General features: G+C 36.1%; 1 protein-coding gene across 2 annotated transcripts in view; it reads right to left on the reverse strand.

Moving 5' to 3' along the window:
- The window catches only part of LOC582789 (calcium/calmodulin-dependent protein kinase type 1D), a 119,609-nt gene that overhangs the window by 49,577 nt on the left and 57,212 nt on the right, over positions 1-12,820 (reverse strand). For both annotated transcript variants that reach the window (XM_011669719.2, XM_030972876.1), the window contains one exon: positions 6,166-6,240. In XM_011669719.2, coding sequence (XP_011668021.2) covers positions 6,166-6,240 — 75 coding nt within the window. The remainder of the gene's footprint in view (positions 1-6,165; positions 6,241-12,820) is intronic.

The raw sequence follows: 12,820 nt of genomic DNA on the forward strand, positions 1-12,820 counted from the left end.
CGAAATTTCTGTGTGTAAATGATGTCGTATGTAAAGCTGATTAGTTTAAAGCGCTTTAAACTAATCAGCTTTAAAGAATTTTTACTCGTGTGTGAAAAGGCTGCTAAACCCTGGGTGTAGCTCTTACCCCTACTATCTGTCCTACTCGAATTTTTCTTCCCACATAGCTGGCAAGACAGCCTGAAGTGAATGACCTCAGAACACAAGGGATAATCAAGGAACACGATCGGCCATCGATCTTTGAGGTCGTACATCATTAGTTGATCCATGCACGCTCAAGCCACGAGACCTGCTCATGAATGCCTTCCAATCCCTCTGCTGTCACTAACTGTATCATTTTATCAACCCTCCCCCCACTCTCCTCCTCCTTCATGTACATGGCAAGGTTAACGCACTCTTAGCCACCTCATCTACTTTGTTCACCCACTCCCTACTGGAACTGCTTCCTGTATTAAACTCAATAGGAAATGTGATCCTTCGGCAGTCTATTGGTTAATGCAAGGTTCTGGTATACACTGAAAATGAGCTTTATATTAGTTTAAACTGGTATTGAGCCAAAGGAAATGAGAAAATTCAGTAGTCAGCGGGTTAAAGGGTACTTAAATGTATCTCCAAAGGTGATTTGAGAAGCTCTACATTTGAACAATGATCTTGAAATCAATATATTTTCATAAAATGTTAAAATGCATGAGTTGAAATGATCATATTCACATGCTCGCCAAAGTAAATTTTTTCCCCCTGCATTATAATGCTATACCCCTTGGTTATGTCTCAAGTCCAAACTTGCATACATTGGTTGTTGCTATGTTGGGTAATCCTCATTTCAACAAGCAACCTTAATGGTCATCAAGTACAATCAGTATACTTAGTTTATGAAATACAATTTACAAAGATAAACCAGTCTATTCCTTTTCATCCAAAAGCCCCTAAACCTCAATCTTAAAAATAATCAATCCCAAATCCCAATCATAAATTGTGAGCAAAATAATACAACAAGTACAAGGTAACAACATTCCATCTCGACCCACTGTTGATTGCAAATATTTCTCATCTCTTTCAACCCCTTTATCTTCCATGCTGTCATCACCTTGTCCATCCACTCCAACCAACGCACTCTTTTTTCACTCCTCCTACACGTGCATTCTCCAATCCGCCCGCCTGAGGGGCCACCCATCTCATTGGAAATTGTGCAAAGATGACTATCTACGGTTGGACGTTCAGACCAATTGGGACCCGAGGATGTCAATTCAGGGGCTGGAGAGAAAGATTATATTTATGACAGGTTGTAACTGTTTCTCCCTCGACACTGCATGGCTCCCATGAATTTTTCTCACTTTCAAATTGAGTCACTATTTTATACTGTTGCGCTGCTGATGATCATATGCTTGAAAGAGAGGAATGTTCATTGACAATGATAATAATATTAACATTTATTATGATAATAATGATTATAATAATAGTAACAACAAGAATGACAATGACGACAACAACACTAACAATAATAATCATAATATTAATAATAACAACTGTTTCTTATAAAGCGCTTACCAATTGATTACAACAACTAACTGACCTCTGTGCTTACAGTATCGTTTCCATGGTAACTGGATTCTATTACAATTCTGTAGGTCGAGTGCACACTCTATATGGATTTTTAATGAACAATAGAGATTTTTTTTTCATTTCAATTTGAGTGCAGACTTTAGGATGATCATTACTACAATGGTCAAATTGTAGGGATAATACAGCAGAGAAGTTACAGATAATCATCTGTTGACTAATAAAAGATGCTGAGTGGGTGGATAATATGAATATTTTACCCTTGATTTGAATATTCGAAGACCAAGGTGCGAAAGAAGAAAAAAAAAGCAAGATGGTGGAATTGACAATATTGACCTACTATGGCATTCAAAAGAGAAAAAAAGGGTTTGGTTTACTCATTGGTGTAGAGAGTGTTTTATTTTACACGACACGAGGGAACTTGAGAGTGGGCGAACGAGAATAGGCAATCATCGTCTTGTCATCTTTTCTTCATATAATGCTGGTGGGTCAGAGCTTTAGTTTAGGTTAGTAAACAGCTCCATAATTATATAAGATCATGATGTGGGGGAATACAACGTGACAAAGGAAAAGCCTTCAAACAAAGGTAGAATTTATTATTTTTTAAATGACTTTCGGCAGGGGAAGATGAGGAAACTTGATGTTGCTACTCGATTGAATTAGTAAAAATATATGAGTTATAATATGATAATGTGATGAATTGACTTTCCCCAATGTCTATGGATTGTAATCCTGCTGTGATAAACAACTTGAGTACAAAACATGAACACATAAATAATAACAATTGAATCATTTAATTGTATTATTGAAGTAGTGAAGTGAATCAGTCTTTTGAGAGTGGTTTTCACTACCGGTAGTTAGTGTGGATATCCACTCCCTACAAAGTGATTTCTAATACGACTCCCCCGTAAAAGTGGATCGTCACTCCAGAATAGCACATCCATGGCCATGATGTCCTACGGCGGCGTCAGTGACTGATGAGTGGCGTGTCTCTGTGTTATCGTTTCATATGCAACTGTTGATAGGAACATACAACTGTATTCCTGATTTAGCAATAGAAAACAAAACAATAACCCTGACATTGAAAAAATAATATGGGGCCTTCGGGGGCCGCGCCAATGAAACTTATGTGCGCATGAGAGGGCGAGAATGACGTTCATATTTGGTTTGCGTCATGTCGCCCGCCCTGGACATGGAATAAATGTCAGTGTGGTAATATGATACCAGGGTTGCGTCCAGGGATGTATCGATTCATCATGTGACAGACCATGAAGTTATACAGGTAATTAACATTTAAACTGGTAGTCAAAATAGATGAACCTTTTTACTAACAGGAAATTCAGATGACGTATATGCATGTATGACGCTCCCAGGTATCACAACAAATGTGGAGTAGCATCCTGCACTACCTGTTTATATGTCACATGTTGCCTCTGGTGCAAAGGTTCTTTTGAAGAGCCAATTTAGCAAACTACCCTGGCATTTACAGGGGGTTACAATGCTTGCGTTCACTACATAGAATCACTTGATTCAACCATTCCCCCCCCCCCCCTCCCCCGTAAAAAGGTGGAGATAGGAATTAAATGATTTGTACTAAAGTTGTGTAGAACACTAATAAACTATTTCATTTTTGACAGAGCAAAAATGCAGACTATATGTGTAATCTCAAAAAAAAAGGGGGGGGGGGGAGGGAATGATTGGTCCAGATACAACTACAAATTGTTTTGAAGAGAATTTTCAATTTTCAAGCAATTCCCAAAAGAACACAAGTGTATATTCTTATGAGATGTGAAATTGCAATAGTTGATAACACTGATGTCAGACGGCGACCAAAAGGTGAATGGGCTAGCAGAGTACATGTACTTATAAAGTGTACCAATCACAAAAACATGTTTCGCTCCGGATGTTTGTAAAGAGCCCCATGTCACTAAACTGTATTCAAAATATACCACAAAAACTGCTACAAAGAGAGATTTCAGTTTGTATATCAGTAAAAAAGGAAGCGATTCATTGAGTAATGAGTAGACTAGATGCATAGAATAGTGCCTGCATGCATGGACCTCAAATTCGACTGAGTTTCGTTCATGGGTTTTTGTGTCATTTTTTAAACTTTCTTCATAATCCTTATGGAGCGTTGGGTAATGTTTAAAAAAAAATTATTTTATACATTCTAGATATAAACAAATTACTTTTTAAGGGCGAGTAACGCACTTTAACACTGCACTTGCATAATCAGGCAGGTCTACCTATATCTATGAGAGACAGACAAATCTGATAGATCCAACAGGTGTTCTACCTAATCAAGCTGTATCAGACTGATTACTATAGAAACTTCTCACATCCAATAGATACATGTATCAAACTGCTTACATCACATATCATACAAGATATCAATTTGTGTTTAAAGCCCCTCTGCACTAGTTTGGCATGGAGGGATTAGACCCCTGCAAGGTCACTGGCAGGTGGTTATCTCATCAAATCAGCTCTCAATTAACATAAGAAAAAGGGCATCCTTCATATTTCATAATTGTACAACGAAAAAACTTCATGCAAATTTAAATGTACCCTCTTAAACACAATCAATGACTCGATAATTGTACATTTGTATACATTCTTTGTAAATTACTGATAGTACCACATGTTTGGAGCTAGAAGGGCATTGACTCATATACTTTAATCCAGAATTAAGGCGCTCCTGGCTCTGATTAAAAGATATCTTTCCTAAGGTTCTCAAATATAGACAAAATGGGTACAATACAAATCAAATGGGGGTAAACATTCCTTCAATTGGGCATACGATTGTTGACATGTCTTCATGACCAATTTGTTTAACTTAGACAATCTCTAACGGATCCATGATTCATAATAACACATTGCATTCTTTCCAAAAGTAGAATGCAATTGTTTTTAACAGTCCTCCCTTGTGGTCAAGTTGTGTATATAAGTCTTTTACAATAATTAAAGAGAAATAGCCTACTATATATAGAAACTTCAATTAAAATGATTACGGTAGAATGCGTCGCAACAAGAAAATTGTCTATAAATAAAAATGGAGGAACGATTGATACAGATCGATTAGATGTATTCCTTTGGAGCAGAGGCCCTTACAAGTGAATTCACAGGAATGAAGCTACTTCTGCTTCAGTGGGTGCCCTGGAATTGGATGTCTGTGAGCTCTCGCACATCAGTGCACACAACATCGTGACTTGCCGACTCTCCACTCCCATTATATACACTGGAAGTCCTTGTTTTTTAGAGGTAACAAACGTACGCAAATGTGACTTCTTAATTGAAGGTTTTTGTATGGTTGAGATTTTCATTAAAGGTAAAGACCAGTATTGAAAACGTCCCAATTTCAAAAAATGAAATGGAAGCTCTCATTACCAATCATGTGAAAGAATATGTTTTGACTAATACATGATGATTAAAAAATTGCCAGGAAACTACCTACTAATTCATATATTTGGTAAATTTGTTTCTCTCATGGTCTGTGAGAGATATAGGGTAGTCCCATATACATCTTTCTGTGTATAGTGCTTGTAACTTTACGAAGAATGGGCCAAATTTCTTATCATTTTGATGGTTCCAGAACCTTGCAGATGCTAGATGCTAGATGATCAACCTTTTCTGATCGATTCCACAACGTTTCTTTCACAATGCAATCGCATGACCATAACTGGTCTTTACCTTTAAATAGAAAAGAGTTCCTAAGGTGTAATTTACATGTTATGTCTGCTGAGAGCCAGAAGGGCATTAAGGTGTCTCCATTTGCACAAAGTTATTCCCCTTCAGGCTTTTGATGAGTTTTAATCATAAAAAAGTGGATATATCAAAAAGTTTACTAGTGTACTAGTCAAGCATTGCTCTACAAGACAAAGATTGTCCTAGAGTTGCCTGACATAGCAATGATCAGTGCACATATTTCAGAGGGTGAATGCTGAATAGATTCATACATGTACGTGTAAATCACATATTAGTTAAAAAAACAAGTCATCAGGGTTTCTGGGAAGACACGTCCTTAAATTTGAAAGGCTACTGACTTTATATCTACCTTAGATGCTTTGAAGACAACATAATATTTTAAGATTAAATTTTGTTACAAAATTGGGCTTTTTTATGTTGAACTTTGTAATTTCTGTATAAATCCAATCAATATAAGATAGACATTCGTTGTTGTTTTTTTTGTTTTTTTGTTTTTTTGGAGGGGGGGGGGGGTGACTTTTTCAAGCTTTTATCCAACACTCTCTAAAACTTCCACCAAACTTTATAACATTATCATTTACCTCCTTCATGATATTTGTAAAGATCTAAATCTAAGCTCTAAATTATGAATTAATTTCATTACCATGCACCTTCAACTGTTCTTAATTCTTACAGGTACTCTGTAAAAATACATTTCTTTCCTTTAACCCTTTCAAACATAACTTCTACAGGTTATGAATCATCAAGAAATACAAAATGAAATTCAATTCACCAAATGACTGATCACACTGCAACAAAAAAAGTCTACACTTCTCTTTAAATATGTAATGATTTATAAAACTATGAATTATCTTTGTAGTTCTTCATTTACTGGTAAGTAGATAAAAAGAAAGGAATACTTACAATTCAATAACTAAATATACATGCATCTTGTCTTCAAATATGTCCAGTAGAGCCACGATGTTCGGATGATCTATTCTGTAAAGGAGAAGGAAAAAAAGGAAGGAATAGAGAAAAAATGAGTGATTATAGTAATTATTCTTCTCTGCATATTGCAAGACAAATCTCAAGACATTTGACCATCCAAGAAAGAAGAAATTTGACCTCAATGAATTCTTCAACTGTCCATGTTCTAAAACAGCTGCACATGTAGAGCCTTTTGAACAGAACACAATACATCTACATGGTTGCAGACAAGAAAATAAGGTTTTAAGTTGACTTCAAAGGTAGGAATCCAAGGTAGGTACAGTATTATGATTCATGGAAAAAAATACTTTAAACATTTCGGGGGCTACTTTTCAAGCTTGTTTGCATGAAAATAACACTCTTTAATTTGTTTTGCATTAAACTCTACAGATACAAAAAATTTTGGGCTCTTTTATGACTGTCGGGGGCTCTTTTTGGCATTTTGGGGGGCTACTTCGCCCCGAGCCCCTGTGTATTTTTTTCACTGATATGATGATTTATTATATCACAGGTGTATGACAATTGAATATTTTTACAGTACCTGTATATAAAGACCACTCAGGGGAAGCATGAAAATTGGTCTTTATAGGCAGGTAGTCTATATGTAAATGTACAGGTGCCTTCGTGACAGGTTTTAATGAGAAACCATGTTCAAGGGAAACAACAAATTGTCGTCTTAATAGACAGGTGGTCTTTCTATTTGGTAAACTAAATCTGAAAATAAAAGTGGTCGAGAAGGAACAGAGGAAATTAAAAGCTAGATAATCAGTAAAAGAATCTTAATACAATAAGAAGAAAAACAGGTGTAACAAGAAAGGAAAAAAGGAAATCATGACAAAAGGAGAGAGAAATAGTAATAAGATATATAAAGATGGAGTGAGATAGTAAGAGCACAAGAAAAGCCAAATGATCAAAGCAAAAGAGAGAGAAAAATAAAATATATGATAGTATCAGATAATGATGATGACTAATTATCTACATTGCACCAAATTCATGTTAAAAAATATTCAAAGGCACAGGTTTCTCCCATGAAGTCAGTATTTTCACATTTGCGGAAATAGGTAATTTGTGAAGGATAGAGAGAGAGAGAGAGAGAGAAAGACGAAGGGGAAGAGAGAGAGAGGGAGAGGAAGGGGAAGAGAGGATGGACAGAAAATTTCATTGAGGCAGCAATGAAAATGCAAAATGCATGCAATTAATACCTCACATTATGTAACCTATCCGACACTGCCAAACATATACCTCTGCTAGTATAGGGCAGTATATATACCGGACCCATCCAAGTCACTTTATATGGGAACATCCATCATATTGAAAGTTCAGATGATTGGGACGGAAAAAAAGCGGATGTAAGCTATCATTTAAAGTACAAACTGAGGTCAGACTGTAGTAATACCGACAGTGGTTAGGAACTCCCAACGCGCTGTTCCCATGGATACAAATATGTTGCACAATATACATCCACTGACACTGAGCAGGGATGTGGGTGAAATCTGAGCTTCTGTTGCAGCAGAATGGGAATGGGTGAAACGGGGGTTGGGCACCACTGACTTGAAAAAAACATTGTGAATGGCTGTGGGAACGGTTTCTATTAAAATGAAATAAGGAATGAAAGCCCAAGCGGGATATCTCTTTCACTGAAGACAGGGAGTGCGTATAGAATGGTAGATGAGCTCAGAGCAGGAAACGGTCGAGATCTATGGGCACTGGCTGTGCATATTTATTCCCGACGGAAACTTTAAAATGAGGGTATGCGACAGAGATTTCCCCTAGAATATAGGTTTACGACCCATCTCTCTAAAGCAACAGTAAAGGTTTGCATCATTTGGAAATTTAAATTCAACAATGTATTCCAGTATTAATATCAGATGTGTATGAGAACAAAATATTGATGTTTCCTAATACATGTGTATATCATAAAATATTCAAATTTCCAATATTTTAATGAAATGGTTTTTCATTAAAACTCATTAAACTGTCAGGTATGTGTCTATAGTTTATCAATACAATGAAGGCTTATATAAGTGTATGTGTGTTTTAGCCACTGTTTGTGATCATATAACACTTTTAATCAGTACTACCCTTTTTTTTTCTTTACTTAATCAATGCATACTCATTAGCCTGATATACAAAATAAACATTTCAAACCATAACAAAAGTTATTGCAGTGTAGTCTACAGAGAAGTTTAATTGAATGGATTATACTGTGCTGCTTGCATTTCCCTGAATTTCATCTCCAGAGTGCACCAATAAAATAAATGAAGTACCAAATAGTATACAACCCACGACATAGCAATAAACAAGTATATTTATCTGATCTATTTAAACAGGAACACAAATACTCTCCTCTCAACCCACACACTTGTACAGAACAAGAAAATGATTACCGGTACCTTGTGTTCTTTATGAATGCAGAGGAAGATGGTTTTACAAAATTGTAGAAAATTGGATTCTTCTTCAAATGTGACATCTTCTTGCCAAGAAATGATTACATTGTGTTCTATACGAATGCTGAGAGGGATTTTTTTTTAAATCATAGAAAAATTGGATTCTTCTACAAATTTGACATCTTCTTGCCTTGAATGACAAGTGGCTCTTCATGAAAGAAATCACTCTTTGGAAGATGACAGCCAATCGTCTTGTTTCAAGGAGAAGCGGAACTGCATGAGAGAATGTAAATTAGGTTGTTTCATTGACAAGGTTTTCTGAGAAAGCTGAGATTGCTTTCTGAAATGACCAACCACCATGATTCCAAGGATAGAAAGAGAGAGAGTAACGACCAATCAGATGACTCAATGTTTGAACTGTAGTTAGTGAGATTTCAGAGAAATGACAAGTGTTGACGTGCTTCATGTAATTGAAGAACTCAAGATAATTGAATAAGAGACGTGTGAGACGTGATGTTGTAATGTATTCCTTAGAAAAATAGATTCTATTACCAGGACCGCGTATTATAAAGAGTTATGATTGATCTTAAGTTTGATCGATACACAATGAGCCATAGATTTACGCTCAATATTAACCTTGCAATAAATCCAAAGGCTTTATAATTCATGGCCCTGGACTCATAAGGCACAGGTAATTACTTTAATTATCATGCGTCTATGCTGCTTTAAAATATTTCTCACAAACTGACCTTAATCTGGCAGTGCAGTAAAAGAGATGTACAACAGTGAAGTAAAGTCAACCATGCATTACAACAACAACCTGTATCTAAAGACCACCTGTCTACAGATATCCCTATATTTCTTGTAGGTTGGCTTTCTCAAAGTGGCCTTTATAGCAAAAATGATATTCTGCATGTATGTAAGAATCAACCCTGTATAAGCAACAACCTGTATATAAAGACCACCTGTCCTAGAACCCCGGGGGGGGGGGGGGGGGGGGGGGGGGGGGGGGGGTAGAGGGATCTTGCCTGCAACCAACAATATAGAACATGTACATGTATGGAATAGACTTCTTTTGTTTTCCTTATGCAATTTCATAGGTTTATATACGACACACTGAAGACATCAACAAGAGGCAATAATTACTGAATGTGCATAGCCTTCTGTATCACCTATTGAAATTCACCAACATAACAATGGCATATTACATCATCCAAAGAAGATCTCTGCAGGCAATACCATTTATGGACTGGAGTTCATTCTTGTAGGTCTTGAACTGCAATCGTATGATACATGTAATCAATGACGTAATAGGCTTATAGTAAAACACAACATTAACAGCATAATAGGCTCGTATAGTACAGAATAGATTCATTTTCTATATTTGTGAAAGACAGTCAAACCTGTCTAAAGCGACCTCCCAAGGAAAACATATAAAGTGGTCTTTGTAGATGCAGGTTCCTTTATTACATGTTTCAATGAGAAATCATTTTCAAGGGAAACAAAAAATGTGCTTGTCGTAGACAGGTGGTCTTTGTAGACAGGTGGTCACTCAAGCAGGCTTGACTGTACTTGGAACAGATCCACTATAGTATTTTAGATGAATTTATTTCATATGGAAGAAACAAAACCACCTGGTAGCAGTCTAGATTCCGTATAGGTGAAAAGTACACGGGATATGTCTACATCTACTATAGATATAGTACAATAATCCAAAGGCAACAATAGCATATTGTTTGCGAAAGTTTATGTGGTTGGATGAGCAAGTGTGTGCTTGTGAAAATGGCGCCTGACTGGAATGTTCCCCAGGGAGTGGAGAATGTGCATATTTTGTGTGTGGGTAAGCCTGAATTCAACGACCATTGTAATAATATATCTGTAAAGCACTTAGACACATCGTTGATGTATTAAGCGCTATATAAAAGCTGAATATTATTATTATCATTATTATTTGCTTCAAAGAAACCTTCACTTTCTATATTTAAATTCTTAGAAAGCACAGCACTGTAAATAATGTAAAAACACATCTAGTATGCTTTAAAATTAAATTTTGTAAAGTACAGAGAAAATAATCTGAAAGGATTGGGTTGTATACTGAGTATGCTTAAAAGAAAACATTGTTTCTAAAGCTTGTGCGGTAAGCCTGAATCCAGTGACCGTTGTAATAATATAACTGTAAAGCACTAATACACATTGTGGATGTGTTAAGCACTATATAAAAGCTGAATATTATTATTATCATTATTATTATTTGCTTCAAAGAAACCTTCACTTTCTATATTTAAATTCTTAAGAAGGCACAGCACTGTAAATAATGTAAAAATACATCTAGTATGCTTTAAAAGTAAATTTTGTAAAGTACAGAGAAAATAATCTTAAAGGGTAGGGTTGTGTACTGAGTATGTTTAAAAGAAATCATTGTTTCTAAAGCTTATAAGTAGATGCAAGTTGCATGCTTTCTAAATACAGCAGAGGAATGGTATGAAAACAAAGATTACAATTTCATTTCCATTAAGGACATGTTTAATTATTTCAAAAATAATGCATGCACCTACAGCCTTGAATAAAAAATATAGTAAATTATTTACAATGTGATAAGAAGGTTGAAACCTCAAATTTGCATTTTAATTCACTATTTATTTTCAGTTTGGTGCTGGGTGGTAAGAAAAAGATGCTACACATGTACATAAGCTCATGCTTAGCAGGAGAAATCAATTTAAAACTCATTACGGTATTTTTCATAAAATCTATAAAGAGTCAACATCTGTTACATGCATCACAAAGCGGTATATTACATCACAAGAATGATGCAAATCTACATGCACACACAAAATGCGTCTATCAATATGTTTACAATTCGACTGCCATTCTACCAATATTTGGATTGCTTGACGACCTTCGGTGGGTTTTACTCTTCTCCAAGATGACCTTTTCTTTAATTAGCGATGCAGGGGCAATTTTCAATGTTTACTCGGATGTAGAAGGGGGAAACAAATCAGACCAATTTTATAGCACAGAGGCTTCATTAAAGGGTAAGATGGACAGAGAGAGAGGAAGGGAGGAAGGGAGTGAGTGAGTGAGAGAGAGAGAGAGAGAGAGAGATGGAGAGAGATAGACGGAGAGACAGAGAAAGACAGACAGACAGACAGAGAGAGACAGAGACAGACAGAGATAAAGAGACAGAGAGACAGAGAGAGATAGACGGAGAGACAGAGATAGACAGAGACAGACAGACGGACAGAGACAGACAGACAGAGATAAAGAGAGGGAGAGAGAGAAAGAGATAGAAAGAGACACACACAGAGAGACAGAGATAGAGAGAGGGGGATAGAGAGTAAACAACTTAATTGGTGGGGCTTAATTGGACACAGGCCCATGTTATCAGAGTGACTTCCGATGGCTTGCTTCAATGCATCCTGACAAGAATTTGGCGCAATACAGGCAGAAAGTATTTATTTCATCCATGAATATTGTAAATACATAGATAAACGTGGTAGGTATATGACCTTGAACCTGTATGTTCTGACAAGTGTAATATCACTGACTTCTGATCACATGTCTGATTACCTGCCCTCACATCCGTGAATATTAAACTACGATTTGTCGCTTTACATTATCTGATGCATGAGTTAGAAAAGAAGGAAAATCTCTCCTTTTTTATGCAGCAAAACAGCAAACAAAAAGCACAAATGTTTGGTTTGAAATGAAATGAAATTTACATGTAGATGACTACTGCAACTTCAAGGCACATTTCTAGAATATTTTATATGTTACAATAAAGGAAAGCAAGTCTTATTCATACACTCATAATTCATAATACACTTTAATGGTAACAACTGTCTTTGACAGTCCATTATATTCTGACTGATAATGAACAATAACATTTCCCTGAAATCCTTTCACTTAATACCTTTTTTCTTCCAATAAAAGCTAAATTAATACAATTCGACAACTTTTAAGACCACATTAAAATGAGGAGTAGTTCATTTCAAGCTTACAATTTGACAATCTCTTAGTCAAACGCTGCATTTATGGGATAACCAACTTTGTTAAGCCACGGTCTCTCGCAGTATCCAAACATTGCCTCATGTTTAAACAGATGAATGTTGTTTGTCACCCCAGATAGAAAAACAAAATGCTTATATTAACATGGGGAATGTACGCCTTCCAAAAGAGACACATCTTTCCAATAAAAGAAACCCCAC

This window comes from Strongylocentrotus purpuratus, unplaced genomic scaffold (genome assembly GCF_000002235.5).
Source record: "Strongylocentrotus purpuratus isolate Spur 01 unplaced genomic scaffold, Spur_5.0 spur5_scaffold_6, whole genome shotgun sequence".
NCBI lineage: Eukaryota > Metazoa > Echinodermata > Echinoidea > Camarodonta > Strongylocentrotidae > Strongylocentrotus > Strongylocentrotus purpuratus.